General features: G+C 35.2%; 2 protein-coding genes across 2 annotated transcripts in view; both read left to right on the top strand.

The window, feature by feature from the left end:
* LOC126815438 (GTPase IMAP family member 7) overlaps positions 1-26,538 on the top strand; it is a 104,316-nt gene that overhangs the window by 46,582 nt on the left and 31,196 nt on the right. The gene's annotated exons all lie outside the window — the stretch shown is intronic.
* On the top strand, positions 1,146-26,442 carry LOC126815119 (GTPase IMAP family member 9). Its single transcript, XM_050540700.2, has 3 exons — positions 1,146-1,277; positions 24,410-24,492; positions 25,138-26,442. Exons 2-3 carry the CDS (start codon positions 24,468-24,470, stop codon positions 26,085-26,087), a joined length of 975 nt encoding a protein of 324 aa, XP_050396657.1. The 5' UTR covers positions 1,146-1,277; positions 24,410-24,467; the 3' UTR covers positions 26,088-26,442.

The following is a 26,538-nucleotide window of genomic DNA, read 5'->3' as shown; positions in this document are numbered from 1 at the left end:
AAGATTTATAATGTAAATGGGAATCTGAAGCATATCCAAAGGATATATGCGATCTGTTTATCAGCCATCAAGAAGATATCTATCCCGCTCATATTATGAACTTTGATTTTGAAGACTAAGAATAAACTAATATCTAAACATGTCTCTAATTTACTGTTTTTTTTATGTACATTTCCAGATCTCTTGAAAAGTAACATTACAATTTAATATTTGGTACTAAACGAAAAAGCTAACGAGAAAACCAAGAGGTTTCTGTCCCAAAAAGTACATTAAATTCGGCACTTTGACATGTGAACCCTCGATTAGGGTGATATTTATCTCATACACTACAAAGCCTTCAAATTCTTAAAATTATCTTGACCCTTTAGCACGTAGTTAAGGCATCTATTATTGTCATGCGGGGGGTGGTTGAGGATCTTACACTGAGACGCGAAACACTGATTTGACTGAAAGTGCTAGCGAGACTTAATGTGGCTGAAATGTGATTCTTGGCATGATTGGACATTTTGGCAGGGTACGTGATTAACCACACAACTGGCCACGGGGCCATTGACCACTTTACGCCGGCAAACGGTAAAAATCAAGTCAGTAATTTTTGTGTTCACCTCTAGTAGATAAACACGCCATGTAATGCAATGACACCACTTTAATGGCTTATTGTGCTATAAGAACGCAATGGTACCCAACGTGGCACAGACCAGTAAGAGATGTACTGACCCCATATTTTCCAAACCCATATTGTATACATCATAAATTGTTAATGAATTAATAACAAACGTAATTCTTTAAAATAAATGCACACCAATAAATTGCATTGATTGACAAAGTTAAAATTCTTGAATCGTGATTTTAAAGTACAGACTCACAAGACAGTTATGGTATAATATAAACGGGTGGTGGTGGGGCGTGTTCGTGGAAGCTATTCTCTAGAAAACTGTTACGTAAGTATGACGCATACAAACGATTTCCGGAGATTTAAAAGGAGGGTATGAACAGGACTAGTCATTCCACAAAAAGATTTTTTTAAAAAAAAATAGTTTTTGTGCTGCACCCTTGACTTGTTTGTAAAGACACCTGCAATATAGCATGTGACGTTGAGGTGTGTTTGTGGGAGCTATTCGTGTTATATTATTAGATTTTTGGAGAAATAGTAAACCACGTGACTGTTGGTATAATAGCCTCCCCCCTACCTGGCGATTTCATTCCAGTTTTTGGCGGTCATACAGTTAGTTACCCTCGTTGCCAGCTGCAGTTTATCAACCCTTGATAAGCATAAAGTAAGTTGACTGTTTCATTTCATTGAATTTAAACCCGCGGTGTTTCAGAGAGTAAAACGCTAGCTTGCTAACCTGGAGGTCCCGGGTTCAATCCCGGTGTTGGACGAGAAAGTTCCTCTTGATTTTCCGAAGAGGTTTCCCCTTTTAGGGTTGCATTTGGCACTTTATTTCATGAGATGGAAGTTTTATTTTTGGAGAATCGTAGAAAATCTGATATCGAGCACAGATCACAACGAAGGCCGTCACGTTTACATAGTATTAAGTCATGATGGCGAAAATTATCGATTAGCTGCCATCTTAATTACATGTGTCACATGACGCGTTAAGATCCTCCCACTTTTTGAAGATCAAGTTTAGAAGGGGCGGTATATTGTTATTGATATCACTATATAATAATAATAATAATAATTTATTTTATTTACGTGTCACGTATTACATCCAAAATATACATACAAACATACAATTACAATAAAAGTGATGAATAATACCCAGCCGTTATCGACTTATGAGACACGATCTAAAAAAAAAATATGTACATTAAGACAAAAGTCAACAGTATCTTTGAACGGACTAAATACATTAAATTAAAAGTCATTGATATATTTACAAGTAAAATCGTCTAGTTTTGAGCATATTTAAAATACAATTAGCAATTAAAGGAATATTTTCTGAAGACATCATGATGGTTAAAAACTTGTTCATAGAATCAGAATTTATAAAATCATCAAAATTGAAGGCATTAAGAAGTTTGTATCGAATATCATCTAAAAATTCACAATTAGTTAAAAAATGAATTTCGTTTTCAATTTCTATATTACAAAGAGGGCAGATACGATCTTTTAAAGGAATGGGGGGCTTACAGTAACGACCAGTTTCTATGGCAAGGGGGAGAACTCCACATCTGAGTTTGGCAATAACACTACGTTGTGGTCTGGTCAAAGCACATGTTACATAAAATTCTGGATACAAATCCTTTTTAAACAGTCTATAAGTTCTCAGTTTATTTCCATTTAAAACATTTTGTCTGTCATTCCACAATTTACTAAACCATACGAATTCATCATAATTAAAAATCTTAGTACACATAGATTTGATGAACAGTTTTGATGAGCAATTAGTATGCGCTTGAGCGATCTCATTAGAGACATTAAATGTTTTGGCTAATGTGAGGACGCGTTTCTCCCATGACTTGGATATTCGCGATGACCATTGATGGACCTTGAACACTAGTCTGTCCGGATCACTCTTTTTAAGTTTATGCCACCACTTAAACACTTCTAGCGCTTGTTTAGTTTTTGAAGTTATCCACCCCACATCTCCGTATGCGGCTACGTTAGAGCTGCGTTTTGGTAGACCTAGAAATAGCTTACAAGCTCTTGTACGCACATTGTTAATCGCACTGTGTTCACTAGTTCCCCAGATGGCAGCACCATACAACAAAACAGGTTCAACTAGACATTCATATAGCTTATTGAATACAGTAAACGACATTCCTCCAAGTGCAAAGAATTTATTTCCGAGAGCCCCTAAAGCACGACTGGCTGATTTAGCTAATTCTTTAACCGCTATTTTATAACACAAATGTTCGTCAAACCAAAGTCCTAGATATTTATATTTCTCACTGTACAAAAGAGTTTCCTGTCCACATTTAAATTCGAACTTTGACCTTTCAGTGTTTACAGTTCTGAAGTGTAAAATATTTGATTTGGAGTTATTGATCTGTAAACGCCATTTATAGCACCATTCATTAACACAGTTTAACATCAGTTGAAGGTTCTTTTCACAAGTGGCTAACAACACAATATCATCCGCATATAAAAGAATACTTAAGTTAAATCCATCGATATCTATACCTAAATTGAGGTTCTTTATTTCTTGAGCTAGAAATTGCAACAGTTGAAACCACAAGCACTCTCTATCGACATTATCAAACGCTTTCTTCAGGTCTATAAAGCATGCAAATGTGGACTGCTTGACATTTTTCCTGTTATTAATGACACTGTGTAGGGTATATAGTTGATCCATTTAGCTACGTTTTTCTCGAAAACCGCATTGTTCATCCACCAACAGATTCTGTGATTCAGTCCAATTAGCTAGCCTCTTATTGAGAATATCACAGTACACTTTACTTGGCACAGATAAGAGTGTTAATCCACGATAGGTGAGAGGGACCAGAGGGTGAGTAGAGTTCGCTTTAACAATGGGTTTTATAATCCCTGTCGTCCAAAGCTCCGGTACAGTTCCATTTTCAAAACAATACGAAATTATGTTGAATAACATGTCGATGCAAACAGTGTTTTTTAAAGCCTCTGATGGAATATCGTCAAACCCGACGGCTTTTCCTCGTTTGAGTCGTGATATAGCATCTTTCACTTCATCTTTTGTTATTTCTTCGTTTAGAATTGCATTATTCATATCGATATTAAACAAAGTTTTATAATATTCTTTGACTGACTGTTTATGTTGTTCATCGAAGTTAATGTGTTCACTATTATATAGTTCACTATAATCTGTTTTCCATTTGTTCAATACATCGTTTAGATCACTGTTGATTGTTCCATTATCATCAATGACTTCAAGGGGTAAGCTTAACTTTCGGTCATTCACTGTTCCGATCTTTCCGAACGTTTTCCAGAAATCACGTGTGTGTTTAACACCTGGGTTCATCAGCTTGTCTGTTAAATCTTGTTGCTTTTGTAGCTGATAACGTCTCTTATATTTCCTGTGAAGTTTGTCGAAGTCTCGACGACTGTCACAGTACTCTCGTTTGAATAGTTGTCTCTCAGCGCTATTATGTTTACATCTTAACCATACTTTCTCTTTCCTGCACATATCGTCACGCATAGCTTGCAATGTTTCATCCCAATAAGGTTTAAACACACTTTTACTTTTGTTCGTGTCACCCGAGGGAATAGTTCTCTTTAATCCACAATTATCCATTTCTACTTTGAGAAAGTTCACAAGAGTTTCATAAGCTGAATTCACACTTTGGTTTCCAAAAATGTCATCTTCTATTCTGGCTATTGTTTCGTGTATCATCTGTTGAGTGGACTCATTCTGTAAGAAATTTAATGGAAAGTTTTTCACATTATACGAGTTCACTTTTGCTAATCGCTTGGGTTCGTTTTTATTGATGTTCGGTAACAATAATTCAGGTGTCTTCATTGACCACTGAAGAACAGAGTGATATGGTGTAGTAATAGGCACAGCTAAATTGTTTTAACTTTAAACTCAGTGTAAATCGATAACTGTTCATGGGGAACGAATACATAATCCACAACTGACTTTCCCTTTATAGATATACACGTGAAATCATTTCCAGAACCAACTCGTCCGTTTAGCATACACATATTATTATCTATTAGAAAATCTAGTAATAAATCACCATAATGGTTAACAGTCGTATCCACACATGATCTTGATGAGACATCGTCGACACCCTCAATGAAGTCACTATTATTTCCAATACGTGAATTGAAATCACCACAAATACACAATAATCCTTGATTTTGATAACTGTAAATTTGTTGAGATAGTGTTAAGAAAAACTCATATCCGAACGTAACTTCCTGGATTATGGCCCCTGATTGGTCGCAAAATTGCATTTTTAGCTTGTGGATTCTCTAGAGGTCACAATTTTCTTTCCAATTTGTAAAAACGTTTAGATATATCACCATTCCACAATAATGAAGGTTGAATTGGAATTTCGGGAAAATCGAAATAAAAGTGCCCGACAAATGGCCGCTCTTTGTATGCAAATTGTGTATAAGTACGTAATACAAAGGTCACAATTTTTATCCGATTTTGATCAAACTTAAAACATATCTTTATATTCCAAACACCTCAGTCCCTTTTGATATTTGCGCATTTCAGACCATAACTTTCTGGATATTGGCCCCTGATTGTACAAAAAATCGTGTTTGTTTTTAGCTTGTTCTCTATCCATCTCTTGCAAAATGTGGGCGTATCCTACCTGGCAGCCGCTGGTTTTATTTCTGGAATTAAAGAACATGAAAATTAATTGAGCAAATATACCCCAACACCTTTGAACAAGAGCATCGCTAACGCTGTAATATACGTCCACGTTCCTGCTTTGATTAAAATGAAGAGAATGAAATATGAAATGGCTGTAATAGGAGAAGAATGCAAAAAAGGCTACGAGTTGGGTTTGTTTTGCCAAATTTACAGAAAAAAATATGGACACAAAAGTGGGTGTGACACCGCCCCAGGGGGTTGGGGCATGCACCAAAAGAATTAATTCCTGTCCTTGCGGTATAAGGAATAAATATGCAAAGTTCCAAGATGATCCTTTCAGAATTGCAATCTGTAGACGATAAATACAAAAATGGGCGTTGATCTGCCCCTGGGGGTTGGATATGGAACAATATAAATAGGCAGCACCCTGTTATTGAAATGGTTGAACAAAATCTGTTAATTATTGCAACCTGTAGAGTATTTACAGATAAAAACTAACAAAAAGTGGGCGCGAAACCATAACCTTGGGGGTCGGGACATGCACCAAAATAAATAGTTGTTATCCTTACAGTATAAGGAATAAATATGCCAAGTTCCAAGATGATCCATTTAGAATTCAAGCCAGCAGACAAAAAAAAACAATTGGGCGTGGCTCTGCCTCTGGGGGTTGGGCATGGACATATATATAGGTACAACCCTATGTTGGATCATTCCGAACTGGATCCAAATCTGTTGATAATTGCAACCTGTATATCATTTACAGACAAAGTATCAACAAAAAGTGGGGGTGCCACCACCGAAAGGGCAAGGTGGGGGGGGGGGGCGTGCACCAACATCAATAGTTACCGTTCTCAGGGTATAAGGAATAAGTATACCAATATTTTATGAATATAGCTTGTGAAAATACACCCAAATCAAAAAAGACTCACTGCGCAGTGATGTTTGAAAGAGTTTGAAGTATTTTGTTCAATTAATATATATATATTAAATCAGTTTGTGTCGGCATACCTTTTTTTATCTTTTCATCATTTAATGTGAAACAAAGTAGTGCAGCTTTGCGGTTGTGCTAATAATTTTGGATATATATATATATATATATATATATATATATATTAAAGTAAATAAAGTACAAGTACTTCTTTGTTTACGGTAGATAAATGCATAAATAAATAAAAAAATCCGTCCAGATAAAACAATTCTCCACTTTACTTCATTCTGACATACATTAAATCATATAAGCTAGCTGTCTGCCTTCTATGGGCGTCTTCAGATATTAATAATGTATACAAAATATTACAAATACGATACATATATACATTCTTAGAATAATAGATTTCCATGACAATGGATTATAAATAAAATTAGATAACGTACAACAAAAGGTTTAAAAGTATATAATACATAACATGACATAAATCTACATAGTCTTCCTGGTATAGTTTGACAATGGCCAATATAGGAACAATGAAATGAAATAAAGGTTCTAATATATATATATATAAGAAAAAAAATATATAAAACGATCTAACTCTCAGTTAAACATATAAGTAAAATTCAAGTATTAGAGAAAAAACACTAAAAATTAAAATTTTGGCTAGTACTTTCATCGTTATCAAACGAATTGTCAGGCCATTTTAATGCGTTACTATGCTGTTACAATAACGTTGCGTCATAACAGAGGACAATGACTATGTGAAATATAAAAATTAAAACGAAATAACATTAATTAAATATCAAACATAATTAAAATAATCACCCCTTAGCATTCAAAATTGGGTTACATTTAGCGATAAAGTTGCTTTCTTTTGTTTCCAAGAGATCATTATCACCAATATTGAGTTTGTACAAAGGAAAAATCTTGAATTGACCTTTACCACAAATATCCAAATGTTCGCTCACCGGTAAAACTCTATTTCTTGCGAGTTTTATATTAGAACGATGTTGGTTAATTCGTAAATTCAACTGATCAGTAGTTTTTCCAATGTACTTGCCATTACAACCATTACATATTAATAAGTAAATTACATACTTCGATTTGCAATTCATATTTTGTTTAACATCTTTAGTAATTTGGACAAATGTTCCTTCTATATATCAGAACATGTCATACATCGGGGTACAGAAATATCAGAATCAAACTTTGATGATGTTAATATTCTTCTAAGATTTTAAGGTTGTTTTAGACATTATAATTTTTGAATTATTTAGGATGTATTTTAATTTACGACTATTGTTCTTTAAAATATCCAACCGCCCCTTTACAATGGACAACTCTCTTTCTTGAGAAGGATTAAATGTTGTCACAAGTGTTATATTATTAGAATCGTTGTCTTTTATTTTGGGTTTTCTGAGATCACCAATGTTAAGCTTAGAGGCGTTTTCTATACCAAAAGTTATTGAGTTTAAAGGATAATGTTGTTTTGTAAGGAATTCTCTTAGCTCTTTCAGATGTTTTGATTTATCCTCTTCCGAAGATACTATTGTACATACTATTGGAAAAGAGAAAACAAACTACATATTTCAAGCTAGCGCTTTCAGTTCCATCGGAACCTCTTCAGGCTTTAATATGATAGCCTAACTATATAAACAACAATAATAACAATAGAAAGACGTCACATCCGACGTTTACAATACGTTGAGTATACTACTGTTATTAATAACAATTTATGTTCAAATTTAGTTAAATATACAATGAAATATACAAATGCTATGAAATATATTTATAAACTACATCAGTTAAACTTTAACATTAAGTTCGGGATTGTATTTCCGTATAAACACGCTTTCTTTTATTTCTAATAGCGTTTGATTTGCTATATTTAATTTATACATAGGGAAAACAGTGTATCTACCTCCGCCACAGAGATCTAGATGTTCGCTTAAAGGAATAGTTCTATTTTCTGCGTTTTTTATTTGAGAACGATGGAGGTTCATTCGTCTACTTAATTGCAATTCTGTTTTTCCGATGTATCTACCCTTACAACCTGCACATATCATCAAATAAATTACATTATTTGATTTACAATTCATATTTTGTTTGACTGTAAATATTTGATGATTTGTGACAGTTATAGACGACCCTTCGATAATATCATTACATGTTAAACATCGATTATCATTACTTTTAGAAACTGTGGGTGTAGAAGATATGGAATCAAATTTTGAAGATGTTAACATTGTTCGTAAACTATGTGGTTGTTTAAGACTGTTAATTATTGTGGTTTTATTAATAAGTTGGCTCATTTTCTTTACCATTTTGAAGAATATGACGGTGTTTGTCGTATATTAATTTGCCCCTCTCTTGTTATGGATTGAAAGTTGTAACTAACGCTATTTCCTTATTAGTTGAAACAGTTTGGTAAATTTTCGGTTCTCTTAATTGTGTCTGATCAAGGGAGAGGGCTTTTTTGTTTGCCTCCAAAATAATTTTAATAGGATAATTCTGTCGAAGTAGATAACCTTTCAATTGGTTTAGTCTGACGAGTTTAGTTTGATGGTTCGATACAATTGTGCACATTCTTCTAGCTAGACTAAACGGGATGTTTCGTTTTGTATGGGGTGGATGACAAGATTTGAAATTTAGGTACTGGTGTGTATCTGTACTTTTAAAGAATAAATCTATTTCTATTGTACCCCTGCTGATAATTTGACTGTTACATCCAGGATGTTTAAAGATATATTACTTTGTTCGATTGTAAACTTTATACTTTGGTCTAACGAGTTCAGCAAATGAAGCAGTATAGTTATTGTGTGTTCGTTTTGCTTTAATATAAAAATCAATCATCTAGAAATCTTTTCCAGTGAAGTTTTGTATAGTTACAAAAGGTTCCACCTGAAGAGGTTCCGATGGAACTGAAAGCGCTAGCTTGAAATATGTAGTTTGTTTTTCTTTCCAACATCTTATTTATTTATATATCACCTGAGAGCTGTTTCCAGAACTTTTTGTATATATTTTAGATATATGAAAAGTTAAAGATAACTACTCTTAGGTATTATAATAAATACACAAAAATATAAAAGGTTTCTTTTTTAAGTCAGTGTTAAAATACAGTGATTTTACTGGCAACTTTCTACCAGTCATTTTACGGTAACAATACAATTTGAAGTGTATATTTACTTGAAATATACTTTTAAAATGTGACATTTTTAACGGGAATGTGTTTGTCCCCACTCGGCGAATTAGTCTTAGGTTTAAACCTTGCGAACACACAAAAGTTTTGTGGACCTTTCAGCTGAGCATGCAAAACATCATTCGATAATGAAAAATGAAATAAAATGGAGTTTAACGTCCTACTGTTCTGCTTCTTACAATGAAAAGAGTAGGAGGCATCACACGAAGCAAAATGTCCCACACAACCCTATGTATGGCATATCACTGTCTCCATACACCGGTTAGGGGTATTCAGATTTTGAATAACCTATTTCTCTAAAATAGACTAATCTTACTGACATAACAATGAATATTTTGCAGAAAATTTGCAGAAGGGGAAGAACCGATTTGAACACTATTTGACAGTAAATTTACAATTTGTTGTAACAATACTATTTCCAATGGCATTTCTGTTAATATACAGCTCACATAATGTAAACTGACATATGGTTGTATTTCTACATTACGTTTGATGTAATCTTACATGTGGCCATAGAGGGAATAACCGATGTTGCCACTATTTGAAAGTTAAATTTGCTGTAAAAATAATAATTCAAATGGCATTTCTGTTAATATACAGTTCACATAAAGTAAACTGACATATGGTTGTATTTCTTACATAAGCTTTGTATTCAAGTGCATTTACACCTTTTTAAATGCAAGTTAATAACAAAATAAACCAAGTACGAACAATCCAAACCATAAGACAGAATTCGAAGTCCTAAAAAACGTTATAGGCAAAATAGAGTATTCAAGCAAAATAGTGTAATCAGCAAATGGACTGCTCCTCGTGTACAAAATACACGACAAACAGTGGTAACAGGTGTCCGGAAGAGTAAGCTTACCCTGCCTGGCGCCACACCCGCAATAGCTGCATGAAAACTATTAGACGAAATCTAAGCAAAATAGCGTGATTGGCCAATGGACTATCAATGACAGCCTACACCGGATGTGTTCCCAAAACAAACGGTATAGGCAAAATAGTGTAATCAGGCAAAATAGTGTAATCAGCAAATGGACTGCTCGCCGTGTACAAAATAAACGACAAACAGTGGTAACAGGTGTCAGGAAGAGTAAGCTTACCCTGCCTGGCGCCACACCCGCCATAGCGGCATCCAAACTATTAGGCGAAATGTCGGTAAAATAGCGTGATTGGCCAATGAACTATCGGTATGCAAAATGCACGCGATGAACTGTGTTAACGATGTGGTAGACATTATCAGGGAGATAGTAATAGTATACGTGTCAATTAAATATATCTAGAATAATAGCCGAGAGAGACACGTTATATTTACCAATCAAATCAATATGACGGCCATAAAACTTTTTAAAGGTTTTAATAAGTTTAGTGCGCAAGTATCCTTGTAGTTGAAGCTTAGATGACAAATGCCTCGATCTACTTAAAAAATCAGAATAAAGGGAACAAGCTCTCGAGTAACGAATTAGCGGAGACACAAACACTCCATAAGCTGGTGATATTGGAATGTTACTACTAATAAATGGAAAGTAAACAATCGGAAAGTCAAAGTCATCACGTTTATCGTATGTGATAGTTTAAGTATAATTATACCTGTAAATATACATATAATTTTAACAGAGTTTAATAGAGGTCGTTTACGTGCACCCAATAATAAGTATGTCATCGGTTGAATATTTTGGTTCCTTCAGTGTGCAAAATAAATGAGTTTTCAGTTTAATCTTAAAATTTTCAACATTTTTACACATCTTTATATCAAAATGCAGATTGTTCCATAAAAGACATGCAGAGTAATGAAAAGTACGTTTCATGGATTCCGTTTTGCATTTTTGAAGAAAAAGAGATTTACTGGTCTTTCATTAGCCCAGTTCGGAGCAGAACAGTAGGACGTTAAACCCCATTTCATTTATTGTCCATTTCACCATTCGAAGCAAAATAGTGTAAAGAAATGTAGCATTAAAAGGTCTATCAATGTTAAAGTTCAAAAGAGATGTAGAATTAAACGTTTCTTGTAAATTGTACACAAATCCTCTATTTAAACATGTTTGAACAATAGAATTGGCCATAAAAAGCAGTCAAAGTACAATATCTTATGGAAGATCACACAGCTCTTTATTCAGTGTTCTTAATTCTTAGTTCTTAATTCATAGTCCTTCATTCTTATATCTTCATTTTTACATCTGTACACCGAAATTAACATTTGTATCTTAAAATCAATATTTGAGAGATAGATCCTATCCAAGCTATTTAACAATGAAATAAAAGCATTTTGGTTCATTTTACAAAAGATAAATATTGGGTTGCGACAGAATTTCAAAGAACTTTTCATGATCTTAAGACAAAAATTGGGTGAAATTTTATTTTCTTCCTGTCTAACCTTTATGATGCAGAAAAATTAAAAATTATTTATTTAAATGCTTTATCACCCAATAATACATTCTACAATAAATATCGCTTGTGTGATATATTTCATAATCCACTGCGATATGTCCTTAGGAGATATCGCTTTACATGAATTTGATTGGTCAGTTGAAAAAGAACTACTTTTTTTATTTTCAAAGAACAGCTCATTTCGTATTAAAAGTAACTTTTATACGCCCACATTTTTATGTGCACGTATATTGTCGTCGCCCCTGTCCGTCCGTCCGTCCGTTCGGATGTCCGTCCGTTCACAATTGTTTGTGAACACTCCACAGGTCACAATTGTTATCCGATTTCGATGAAACTTGAAATATAGGTTTATCACCCTAAGATCTCAGTTCCTTTCGATATTGGCATGTATCGGACTGTAACTGCATGGATTATGGCCTTTGATTGTACGAAAAGGTCACAATTTTTATCCGATTTGGTTTAAACTTGAAATGTATGTATATAACCCACAGATCTCGGTTCGTTTCAATATTCGCGCATATCGGACCATAACTTCCTGAATTATAGCCCCTGATTGTACAAAAAAATCGCGTTTTTAGCCTGTGGACCCCATAGAGGTCACAATTGTTATCCGATTTAAACAAACCGTTACAATATATCACCGTTACACCCTAAGGATGGTTGAGTTCGAATTTAGTAAAAATCGGACCGAAACTGACAGACAAAATGGCTGCCCCTCGTTCGCAAATAGTGTCAAAATATTGTGTATCAGGGTTGGGGACCCTCTGGAGGTCATAATTTATATCTGATTTTGATGAAACTTGAAATGTATGTTTATAACCAACAGATCTCGGATCCTTTCCATATTTGCGCATAACGGACCATAACTGCCTGAATTATGGCCCCTGATCGTACAAAAGATCATGTTTTTAGCTTGTGGACCCTATAGAGGTCATAATTTTTATCCAATTTAAAAAAACGTATTATTATATCACCGTTACACCCTAAGGACGACTGAGTTCGAATTTCGTGAAAATCGGCCCAAAATTGACAGACAAAATGGCTGCCGTTCGTTCTCAAATAGCGTAAAAATATGGTATATCAAGGTTGTGGACCCTATAGAGGTCACAATTTTTATCCGATTTTGGTGAAACTTGAAATGTAAGTTTATAACCCAAAGATCTCAGTTCCTTTCGATATTCGCGCCTATCAGACAATAACTTCCTGAATTATGGCCCCTGATTGTACGAAAAATCGCGTTTTTAGCTTGTGGACTCTATAGAGGTCACAATTTTTATCCGATTTAAAACCAGCGGCTGCCAGGCAGGATACGCCCACATTTTCGAGAGATGGGTAGAGAACAAGCTAACAAGAAAGTGATTTTTCCTACAATCAAGGGCCATAATTCAGGAAGTTTCGGTCCGATATGCGCGAATATCGAAAGGAACCGAGATCTTTGGGTTATAAACTTACATTTCAAGTTTCACCAAAATCGGATAAAAATTTTGACCTCTATAGGGTCCATAACCTTGATATACCATATTTTTACGCTATTTGAGAACGAACGGCAGCCATTTTGTCTGTCAATTTTGGGCCGATTTTCACGAAATTCGAACTCAGTCGTCCTTAGGGTGTAACGGTGATATAATAATACTTTTTTTAAATTGGATAAAAATTATGACCTCTATAGGGTCCACAAGCTAAAAACATGATCTTTTGTACGATCAGGGGCCATGCTCTCACACATCCCTGATTTACTCACCCCTTAACTTGTGAGGGGATACCCCCCCACTCTCCCCGAACTCCATCCCATGCTCACCGGGACCACTAAATATTTCCCATTATATCTACCCCTTCCAAGTTAATGAGATGCTGTTCTGGGCTCTCTTTTTTAAGCATACTTTCTTATCAGTGGGTGGGTAGAGTTTACGGATGATGGTCAATAAAAACAACTTTCTTTCTTTCTAATCACCGTGAAAAACTGAAAGAAAAAACCAAATAACAATATTTATGGATGAAAGAAATAGTAGTCCCGAAATGACCTAGTTTCTATCCAGTGGACGTTAACCCCCCCCCCCTCTCTCTCTCTCTCTCTCTCTCTCTATCTTTGTAAGAAATAGATTCAATTAATATGACCGGGGTGATTATCTCGATCTTTTAGACCATAGGTTAATCCTCCGAAAAATACAATTAAACAAAATTGATACTATCTGGAATTTCGAAAGGAACGAGTAGTCTTAGGGGCATGTCATGCAACTGTTACTGATCAGCTTTCATGTTTTATCTTCAAAAATGAGTTAAACATGTCAATTTAACTCCTGTTAATCACTGTTGTCCTCTGACTATATGTTTATTTGCCTTTTTTGTTTGTTGATATTTCTCCTTTATAAACTTATACAATATGATATATATGCAATTTGTAAATATTGTTACTGTGTAGTTGCTAGTAGGAGGGACATGTTGGAAATAAGAACTCGTGTACTAAATATGTTCCCTCAGAAAATAAAGTCATTATTAATATTATTATAAACTATTGTTACCCTTAAATATGGCACATAAGTCGAAAATATTTCACAATGATTCCAATATCTTGTGGAACTCTTGTTGTGGTGAAAAGATCAACACAAATGCCCCTAAACCACACAGGCATATAGAAGACCTGAGAAGAAATTTTGTGGAAATCTTAGCTCCGTTTATAATTAACACTCTGCTTTTCAAGGGTTCCACTAATCACCGACAATGATCGACAAGAGTGGTGTCAGTAGCGTCAAAAGTATTCCAAAAAGTGACCAACAAGAAATGATATGTTACATATCAGCATATTCTTGGAAAATATAATATTTTTCAAGGCTTAATTCACCCTGATATTTACTCATATTCAAAATACTAAATAATCTCCCGGCTTGGATTCAATTTAAAATAAGATTTTAGTTCGGAAGGATGGCGGTGGACGTGTTGTAGTTTGTAAAGGATTCCAATATTCAAGCCCTGGGACTTATGGTACGGATACACTGTAGAATTATCTGAATGTCAATGGGAGTTTTTGGTTGGGTTTGCATTAATTCGGAGTTTATAATAATGTTAATTTGTATTTATGGACAAAGTTAAGAAATGGGGTTTAACGTCCATTCTAGGTCATTTCGTGATTGCGCGTAAGGATCGTTATCAGTGAGGTGAGAGGAAACAGGGGCGGGGGGAGAAAACCCACGAGGTTAGCCATGGCGCTCTACCCTTGTCAGGTAAATGCGTGCAATTACAACAACGCTACTTGGCTCACTAAATGGCCATATTTTCTAAAGCGCGCCCACAGAGACCCTAAGCACTTAAAAGATTTAAGTGCCCCCATATGTAATTCAAGATGTTAATAGAGAATCTCCTATTCATCTTTTTTTTTATATCAAAAAATATCAACACAAGTCGATAAAGTAAAAAAAGCGAGGCATTCTTAAATCACAGAAAAATAAATATAATTCTTTGGTATAGTTTTTCTTTTACAGAACCTGATAACATTACGGCGTAGTGATACTTAATTTTTTAACAGCAAGTTACCCGTTGCGAATTCCAATATATTTGCCCGGTGTTTCCTTTAAGGTTACGGAGAGTATTATTATTGTTTATGGTAATTGAGAACTTTTCGCCAACAATATGACTGAACCCAACAATTAGTTCCTTTTTAATAAAACAAATAGTTCCTTTTTAATTGACCAATCAAATTCACGTAAAGCCATATCGCTCCGTAGATTATGAAATTTACCAAACAAGCGATATCTACTGTAGAATGTGTTATTGGGTGATAAACAATGATAATCTACGGACAACCGCCAAGCACGCGATTAAAGCTTTTCTGGGATTTTATACATGTCATTATCAATTGCGACGAAACAAGTGACATTACGAAAAGACAACCACCATGAAAAACTGATGAAAAGTTCTTAATTCATTTTTGAATTAAATATTATAAATTTGGCATCTAACAAAGCAGACATTCTGCGGTTCCCCCATTACCATGATGCCCTGAAGACTTGCTTATTTCGCTTAATTGTTAATCCCGCAATACGTATTACAAAAAGGTTTCTGATCCAGTCAATCATAGAAAACACACAAATTTAAAACACTCCAACATGATCAGAAGAAGGCACGCCTACATTTTTCAAAAGGACCATGAAATTCATACCAAAATTCAATTTTAAAGCATTCCATCATGCACAGAAGCCACGCCCATATTCTAAATATAGACCAAGCTACTCACATCAATATTCAGTATTTCCAACTTAATCTAACATGCATTATGTAAGATTTCGATACGGGGCTTATCGTTCTTGCTATAATAATTCAAAAATAGATAATGCAAAATTATGTTTCAATATCCACCATCTGATGTGCTAGAGAGTTATTTATAGGCTTGTCATGTGAATAAATGTCTACATAACATATAACATTTGAAAACAAACTAAAGACCTGCAATGGCCTTTCGAACAATGCATATTTAATAGCGACATATCTTAAAGTTGCAATTTCATATTTTTAAGTTATATTTTTAAAATTTATTAAAATAAAGCCTTTAAATAGATGGTATCTATAAACAGTCCTACCTTGTTAAAGAATAATCCTATTAATCCTATAATTCACTATTGCCAGTTGAGAAATTGGCAAAAATATAATTTTTGAAGATAGCTACTCCATGGTGGAGAGTATAAAACAAGGGAGGTAATTGTGTTATTATTTAAGTGTGAGAATGACACCTATGATCGTATAATAGTTATTTAACAATCTATTGAGCAAAAGACATAGCAATAATTATGTTTTGACTTTCTTAGAAAATATGAAATTGTATCTTTAAATGGAATATAAAGGTCACAATTCTACGGGATGCAATTACTGCTTATTCTATTCCATAGAATTGTGACCTTTATATTCCATTTAAGATAGGTCGGTATTAAAGATGCATAATTTCCATTGTTAAATTCTTAAATCTCTCGGATGTTTAAATCTCGACCATCCTATGATCTAGACAGTTGATTACAGGCTTATTATGTCAATAAATGTCTAAATAATATTTTTTACATCATTGGGAGCCAGAATTAGTTTTCACATAAGGCATCCAGGCCACAATTCTACAGAATACAGTTACTGCTTATTACTGAGCGACTTTTCAACTACTGTCTGAACCGTCGTAAATTATAAACATATTTCTTCGATTATAAACAAACTACTTAGCTTTGGTTATTATAAACTTACCTGTGTGTTTGAAATTACCTCCGCTTAAATAAAATCCATTGTACAACTAAATATCCCAGCGAAAAAACATGTTCTCTCTTGTAAAATTGAACGCATCACAAACCTGGACACCGAGAAAATACAAAAATGAAAGCTAATTACGTCACCTTTCGGGATAGATCATTTCATATAAGGGGATCTAAGCAAGGCTTGTCAATCGTAATTGTGTTTGGTTCTTTTACGACAATTCAAATTGCTCTCGGACCCAGTAATGAGTTTGGGCGTTTACAAACATGTTATATAATGCCCCCCCTCCCCGCCACCGCCCCTTCCCCATCACAAAATATTAAATAGCTATTTAAATTTTTATTTACCCTAAAACAAGAACTGAGAATATAAAGATATGTACACAGTATCCCTACCCCATACCCCAAAAATATATAATTCAAATGTATCTAAATTTACATAACATCAAACCAAGCACTAATAATATTAATTATGCACTAAACTGAAATACTTTCAAAAACTGAAAAGTGCTACAAAGTCATATTACAAGGGATTTGTGAGACATCTAGAAATAACTAGCGTACACAGAAAACTAACAAAAGAAAAATGCACTATTTTGCAGGAGAAATAAAAAGATATAGAATCCATTCCACATTAAAAAAAAATAAATAAATAAATATTTTGTACATAAAAGGAGCCAAGCATCAAGATTAAAGGATTGTAATAAAAAAAAAAAATCAGAGAAAATGGCAAATATTAAATAATATGTACAAAATATTTATATACAATCACAAGTCATAAGCAAGGGGGAACCACAGTGGTTGTTCGAGAAATTTCAACTCAATTTTCCGGCATAGTTCCCACATGTCAGTAGTGTAGGACATGGCAAGAAATAATTGAGCACAAACCGGGAATCGCAACCACCCCGACTGCGTTCACTTGACAATTGGTTTAAACAATATTTTATTCAATATAATTTACATATAGTCTTACACATGAAATGAAATGAAATGGGGTTTAACTTCCTACTGTTTTGCTCCTAAACTGGGCTAATGAAGACGGGCATACGCCATACAGTGTGCTATGAGGGAAATTTTGCCCGGGCAGCGGCGCTACGGCCTACTCTTATATCGAATTCCAACTGCCAAGGGATCTTTTACGTGCATTCCAATGTATATACGGGTCCTCGGTTTTTCGTCTCATCCGAAGAACTAGACAGCTGTCCTTGTCAGGCCGTCCGTTCTGCACCACTGACAAGGGGAAACCACGTCGAAAAATCCAGATGAACTTTCTCGGCCAATGCAGGGATCGAACACCCGACCTCCAGGCTAGCGAGTCAGCGTCTTAACCACCCAGCCACCGTGGCTCCACGCCCGGGCGGACAGGGGCGACGAGATTATACGTCCACATGAAAATGTGGGCTATAAATATAATTTTTGTAAAGATTTGTTTTACATTGCACGTTTTTAAAAGAATTGCTGTTTCAAAGATGGTAGGGCTGGTTTGCTGATACTCTATGGGGTTTCTTAGCTGATAAAAAATTGGGAACTTCGTCATGAACAATCTTATGAAACGCTATGAGTTTATGTTGTCTTCAGTGAACAGAGTCCATTCTTTTCATACAGGATGCTATGTGAGGTACCCCTTTGTAGCTTCCTCAAACGAACCGTTATCCCATAAAATGTCGGCATAATCATAGATCGATAAAATGAATGATTTGTAGATAATATCTAAGGTTTTGCGATTTAACTTATATTTGAGGGATCTAAAACAGTTGATCAATTTGCTGGGTTTTGAAAATTTGCTGGTTTTTGACGTTAGATACTCTATGTGATCTTCCAAGTTAGCTTTAGAGTTAAAAACGACACCGAGGTGTTTATGGATACAACTATCAATAATCGGTACATTGTTAAAAGTATGGTTCAAATCGTATGTCACGGTTTTTCTAGAAAAAGTTAAACTTGTGGTTTTTACTGGATTAAAATCGACTTTCCATGCTTTTGACCACTTATATATTTTTTCAATATCACTATTAAGTATGGTCTGCGTATTTGTTGGGTTGTCAGTTATTAAGAAAATAGACGTATCGTCAGCGAAAAGTCTCACATTTGATTCCAAATCTACAGAAATATCATTAATGAATATTAAGAATAATAGGGGGCCTAGTATAGATCCTTGTGGGACGTCTGAGATTATATGTCTTGAACTAGAAGAGCTTCCACCTACATTTACTTTTTGGAAACGGTCAGAAAGATAACTTTTAACAATTCAAGTGTTTTGTTTCGGATTACCAACAGCGTTCAATTTATGGAGTAGACCGTCATGCCAAACGCGGTTAAATGCTTTACTTTTAAAAAAAATGATTTTACTTCCCTTCCACTATCTAATGTTTTCCCAATGTAATCATACATTTCTACTAGCTGGTATATTGCACAATTACCCGGTTGAAATCTTGACTGAAAGGGGGAAATAAGTTGTGTACTAACAGTAAAGTTGTATACATGTATATGGTTGTAAATAATTTTTCGAAAACTTTTCCAAGACAGGATAACAAAGAGATTGGGCGGTAGTTTGAACATAGGGTAGCATCACTCCTTTTGAATATCGGTACGACATTTGCTAGCTTCCAACAGTTTGGGAAAATACTATTTAAATCAACGATGTCAAGTACGCGTTTTAAAGAGATGATTTAGAGATTGATTTAAGAATATAATTATTAATATTATCAGGACCACAGACTTTTTTACTTTTTAAAGATGCGAGTATACAATCAATTTGGGTTGAGGTAGTACTTAAATTTTGAATTAGCGTGTCTCAAAAGGGTATTTCTGGTAGATATGAGGAATTATTACTAGATGAACATTGAGAAACAAAAAATTTGTTCAAGGCGTCTGCTTTTTCCATTTAGATTCACTGTATGTATTTAAGTTCACCTCAAGGTCAATTTTATCAAGGTATTCCTGTTTGCATTTTCTAATTTCGGTTGTTACTATGTTTCTGTGTTTCCTAAATTCTTTTCTTGTCAATGGTTCGGGGTGTTTGTTCGTTTTGCCCGTTTATGAATTCTATTTTTGTGTCGCAATAACTTGCGTATATGGCCATTTATCCATTTTGTTTGACTTAGACGGATTGTTACAGTTTTCTGTTTCATGTTTGAAAAGTCATTTGCAAGTGATTGGAGATCAGTGAACGCATTAAAGAAAATATGCCAAGAATAAGATGAAATATATGTGTTTATGCCATCTACACCCAGATCTTGATATTTCCAGATAGTCCTTTGGTACGAATTTAATTTGGTATTCGATGTATTGAAACAGAGAACAATAGGACTGTGGTCGCTAATACTACAATCATGAATATTAACATCTTTAATAAAATCAGGACAACTGACAATCGCTAAATCAATGAGACTTTTGGAATCCGGTTGAATTCTAGTTGGGTCTTTAATTAATTGTCTGTAATCTAATAAGGTTATAAGATCGTGAAGCCGAGATTTTCTATAAGTCCGTAGGGGAATTAAAACTTTCTTCAATTAAGTCCCAGTAGGAGGAGGCGTTTGCAGAAGGTTGACGATAAAAAGTACCAATCAAAAACAGATCTTTTCTGTATCTAACTTCAATCCAAATAACTTCTAAGTTTTCAATTGTCAGATCGTGTCTTGGGTTGAAGAAAATGTTATTTTTAACATACACAGCTACACCACCGCCTCTACCATCTTCGGGTTGAGGGTAATCGGACTATGATATCCATCAAGATTTATATCGCCAGATATGATTGAATCGTTAAACCATGTTTAAGAAAAAGTAAGAATATCATATTTACTTAGCTCAAGTGAGACTTCGTCAAGTTTGTTTTGTAGGCTTCTGGCGTTAAGGTGTAAAATAGAGAGGTTTGATGGCCCAGGATTTGGATGCGCATCTCAACTTAATAGTAATCTTGAATAATTGATAAAACAGAAAGGAGGATTTGAATCACTGGTTGGACGTTTCTATAGTATGATCCTACAAAACCTAGGAAACACTTTGGCATTGCAACATTTGGGTATGGTGACTGGGTCATGAAAAACTTTGGACTAAAAAAAACCCAACAAATATGGACCTTGCACCGCAGCAATTTCGAGATGGGCTGCCAAGTATCAAAATTAATGATGGGTTCAATAAGGTAAGATCCCGGTATTGGTGACTGACTGACGATTTAAAGGTGCATTGGTAATATAACATGAATAAGAACATACATACATATATATAAGTAAATAAGAATATACATTAGAAAATGACATAACTAGGGGCAATATTATCCTCGCATGAAGATATAACGGTGTCACCACATGGGTCACGTCTATCGTGATAGTCAGTGTAGACTAAGAATGCTAGAACAGGATAATTAAGATCATATTAACCTGCCATATGGATGACGGATTAGGAACATTAAATATACGATTTTTGTAGCTGTTATAAATACTCGATTTGGATCTAAGTGCTTTATTCCACAAAAATTATTCAGGTGGAACTGGAAGATAAATTTCGTACTATTTCGTATAACTCCACGGTTTGAATTTGCATGCGTAATATGGTACATATAGGTATATAATCAACATGACAAAGTAGTCATTTCACATCAAGTTAACTTTCATTATATATTCAAGTAACCATTACTGTAAATCTGTAGGTCTAACCCTTGACAATTGAATTATTTGTCTCAATGACAGACCTTCTGATCCAATGTGCACGTGTTAACCATTCGCCCCCCCCCCCCCCTGGGTTCCGTTAAAAGAACCCTTGACAGTTGAAATATTTGATATAAGAGTAGGTTGTAGGGCAGAATCACTCTAACAATACAGAAAACTAGAAAACCCTATTTCATTTCATAAGCAAGGGAAAGTCACCTTATTGTAGGTAAAGTTTTTTTTAGTAATTTTGGGTATATTTGATCTACATTTGGTTTCTAGATAATGCCTATTAAATACTTTATGATTTCGTACCAAATTCTAAGTGATTTATATGTCACTTTACTTTCTATATTATACATAAATTTCTGAAAAGAATTAAAATCTAATTGTGTTTGGGAAGAATATTTAACATTAAAAACAAAAAATAAATATTTAAAAATTGAGTCAAATGCATTCTTTCCAGAATTATAAAATAAATTGATGCTTGGGTTCTCTTATCAAATACTCTTCCAAGGGTGTTCCGGCCTAAAAAAAAGTGGGCAATAAGAATACCTTCTATGGTTCACAATGTATAAATAAACAATTTATTTTGTCACATCGAGACTGAGTCTCTATTTTGTTTAAACTTTGCGTGATACTTATTGTGTCTTGTCCAGTTATAGACCCAGGCAGATTATTATGCTCAAATCAAATGGGTTAGAAGTCAGAAAAAAGTCTTTTGATTTGGAACTGAAGTCTCATAATAGGTCAACTATTCACCCGGTTCATACATGTATTGTGTCTCTAAATCCAGATTCCCTGCTACATCATGGCAGTGCATATTTACTTGGCAATGTCTAATTTTTTTCCCATTCATTTCCATCGACAACAAATTGGATATTACCTTTTAAAATCTATTAAAATGTATTTGAAAAGTAAAATATTGTCCACCATTTTTATACTGCTATTTACTGTAAAAATACACATATCACAACTTGAAGAAAATCAATGGATGTGATTGCCACAAATCAAGCATGCCAAGTACTTGAAATAATAGAGCCCTAACTAAATTACAAAGCAAGTATATAGAACTAGGTGATGATTAAAAATACAAATATGTATGTTACTTACATTTTGCCTGATTATCAAGCTCTGTGAGAAAAAGTTTCCACGATATGAATAGCCATTTCCAACTGTCTTGATCTTGCTGATGTAGTTAAATGAGAAAAAAAACATACTATGTATTAGTTGACTTAAATTGACTCACGGTTAAAAGATGAAAGTTTTAATATAATTACATTGTATGTGTAATGTGTTGGTTTGCTTTGTCACAGATGAGACAAAATGAAAAGATGAAATGAAATGGGGTTAAGCGTCCTACTGTTCAGCCCCGACTGGGCTAATGAAGTTGGGCATATGCCATACAGTGTGCTTTGAGGGAAATTGTGACCGGTACCGCGACGCTAAGGCCTACTCTTATATCAAATTCCAACTGCCAGGGAATCTTTTATATGTACAAATAATATCTCTGAAATACTTGCGTTGGGCAAGAACATGATACTAGCAGTAGTTTCATTTTACTTTTACGAGATTCTTAAAACAATTGGGGGGTTGGGTGGCTGACTGTTTAGCACGTGTCATTGAGTCAACTGGCGTGGTTTCGAATCCCCGGTTTTCTCCGGGTCCTCCGGTTTCCTCCCACTGCTAAAGACCCCTACGCGCAAGCGAATTATGGAAACAAAATTGAACCATATGTTAGTTCCGAAATGACCTAGTTTGTGTCGAGTGGACGTTAAACCCCATTTCTCTCTCTCTTAAAACAATTGTTGAGTTGCCCAACGTGTGTGTTTCTAAATTCAATTTATTGTTCCAGCTTTCTGTTATGTGCTTCAAACATTTATAGTCACAAAATAAACGGTCATGCTGTACTTAATAAGCTATGATCATTTAATCATCCATAAATAATACACTGAAAGATGGTTCCGAGTGTCGGCCATAACATCCGAGCACGTGTGAGTAAAAAATAGGTTACGCGCTCATGTTTTGAAAGTAGTCTCGCCCAACCCGTCTACCGACCATTCTACGTTTGATTAACAGGCCGGGATAATCAAGACTACTTTTTTTACGAAACATAACAGAAAGCTTGAACAATAAATTTAATTTAGAAACACGCACGTTCGGCAACTCAACAATTGTTTTAAGAACCTTGTAATGCAACTACTGCTAGTATCATGTTCTTGCCCAACGCAAGTATTTCAGGGATATTATTTGTACTAAACCAAAAGATGCCGCTACTAATGGTACAGTTAATGATAAAGCAATTTAAAAAATAAAATGAACGTAATTTCTAAAGCTGCTGTAATAACCAATAAGCTAAATATTACTGCTATTCAGAATAGTCAACAATAGATTTTTTACGGCTGTAATAGTTGATAGGTGTGTAGAGAATAGGACGTGCGATGGCTATTTATATTATCATAGACTCTTCCGCTGAGTGCTATCATAGTGCGTAGTGTATGCGAGAAATCACTTCAAGATAAGCCACTGAAGCGTGTACTTTCGCCGTGTCTAGACCAACTTTCTGTGCGGTGTACGGGTCACCCTACCATATGTTTGTCTCGAAATGAACTACTTTGTGTCGAATGGACGTAAAACCTCATTTCTCTCTTTCTCTCTAATTCTACCCTTCCTTAGAGGTTCAAAAGCAGCCTATTTTCCAAATATGGCTTGACATAAACACACCTTTACACCTTTCTCTATAATTACTAATTTAACAACATTTATTACAGAGTTGAACATCAAAGCACACAAATAATTTGATATAGATTTACGATTTGTTAAATAATTATGGCAGGATCCGTGATAGATAAAGGTAGGTGAAATTTTGTTTTGTTTATCTATTTATAATGTAAACTACTTTCAAACACCATAGTGTTCTATGCTTAGGGTGGGTACAATATCGCTTGCAGTCTTAACAAGCATTTTTTGATGAAGACATAGTTACACATTTCACGGTGTTTTAAGATACAATGTGCCAGGAGAGACATTTGGCCCAGACAGCGGCCCCACCGCCTACTTTTTATTTTGTTTAAAGAGCACGAAAATGTGTACATACGATCTCGATTTTTTGACCCATTCAAACAAGTAGACACGGACCTTGTTAGGCCCTCCGTCCTGCACTACTGACAGAGAGAAATAGGGTCGGAACTTTCTCGGCCAACAGTGAGAGCGAACTCGAGACCCCCTGAATTGTGAGTTAGTGTCTTACTCACTGCATGGGGGGTTGCCCATGCCCAAGCACATGTTTTCTCTGGGTCCCGTGGCTTCCTCCAACTGCCCAAGACCTATACATGCAAGACAATTATTAAAATAAAATTGTAGCCTGCCATATGTTAGTCCTGAGATGAACAAGCTTGGGTTAAGTGGACGTCAGAATCTCTCTCTCTCTCTCTCTCAAAAATTTACAAATTGATATACGGAGATAAAATATACTATTATAAATATGTTTTCATTTCAGAACTTAGAATTGTTATGGTCGGAAAAACAGGAGTTGGAAAAAGCTCGTTGGGTAACAGCTTGCTGGGAAGACATCACTTTATATCAAGTATTGCTGGAAAGTCCGTCACGGCTAAATGTAAAGTTGGGCATAGTAATCATATTGATGGGACCCCGCTCTGCATCGTCGACACACCAGGGTTATTCGACAACACAAAATCGTCCGAACAAAACATGACGGAAATAGTACGGTGCGTTGGAATGTCATCCCCCGGTCCACACGCCTTTCTCTTCGTCGTCAACATCAACAACCGATTCACCCAAGAGGAGCAGGAAACCGTAAATCAGCTGTTGGGTCTCTTTGGGGAGCAAGTCATCAACCATGTTGTAATCGTCTTCACTGGTAAAGAATCGCTGAACTTCCAGAAATTGACATTGGCCAAATATTTAGAGGATGCTCATGAGGAGCTCAGCAATTTAGTTCAACGATGTCGTTCACGCTGCGTCACCATAAATAATCGTGCAGAAGACCCCGAGCGTCAAGCAGATGTTAATGGCATTATTGATATGGTGAGAAGAACCATTAGTCAAAATGGCGAAACTTACTATACGGGAGCAATGTACGAAGCGGCAGAGAAGGCGCTCAAAGAAAGAATGAAGTTAATCGACGAGGAAAAACATAAAAAGGAACGAGAACTCCAAAAGAAACAAGAAAAACTTGAACAACAGGAGAGGGAACTAAAAGAGTCTGCTGTAAAACTAACACAGGAGCATGAAAATGAGAAGCGAAAACTGGCGTCTGATCTGCTAGCACTGCAGATGTCTAATACTCGTCAAGACGCGCGAAATGAGATCCAGTCGTCGTCAGGTGGCGTCCTTAAAACATTACTTAAAGCTGTTGGCAATGTGATAGGGGGCGTTCTGTCTGGCCTTGCAAATGCTGGACTACAAAGAGCTTTCAATCGCAAATGAAACAAGTGGTTAAACGCGACTGTCCTGTTTTGCCGGATACAAGAATGTCACCGATTCCTTCTCAAAATGCTTTGTTGTAAATAATCAGCCTTTTATAAACTTTATAGTTGTATTATTGCGATAATTATTAAATAAAATAACACTAATGGGGTTTAAAGTGCTACTTTTATACTCCGACTGGGCTAATGAAGACTGGCATACATCACAGTGTGCTATTTCGAATTCCAGCTGTCAAGGGTTATTTTAAATGCACGTGTTTTCGTCCCTTCCCAACGACTAGACACTGTTCTTGCCAGGCCCTTAGCAGTGGGAGGAAACCGAAGGACCCGGAGAAAACCCACAAGGTTGGATAGGCGACTACTCTAAGTCACGTAACTGGGGAATCAAAACCATGCCAGTTGACTCAATAACAGACCTTATGATACAACGCACTCACGCTAACCATTCAGCC

Source organism: Patella vulgata, chromosome 1 (assembly GCF_932274485.2).
Source record: "Patella vulgata chromosome 1, xgPatVulg1.2, whole genome shotgun sequence".
In the NCBI taxonomy this organism is placed as follows: Eukaryota; Metazoa; Mollusca; class Gastropoda; family Patellidae; genus Patella; species Patella vulgata.
Note: the sequence above shows the minus strand (reverse complement) of the source record. Positions and strands in the feature narration are given on the sequence as shown.

What these genes read in the sequence shown, in the direction of transcription:
- LOC126815119 (XM_050540700.2), top strand. Translation starts at nt 24,468, where the DNA reads ATGGCAGGATCCGTGATAGATAAAG. An exon ending in AGGATCCGTGATAGATAAAG is followed by an intron (nt 24,493 to 25,137) that starts GTAGGTGAAATT and finishes TTTTCATTTCAG; the next exon opens with AACTTAGAATTGTTATGGTC.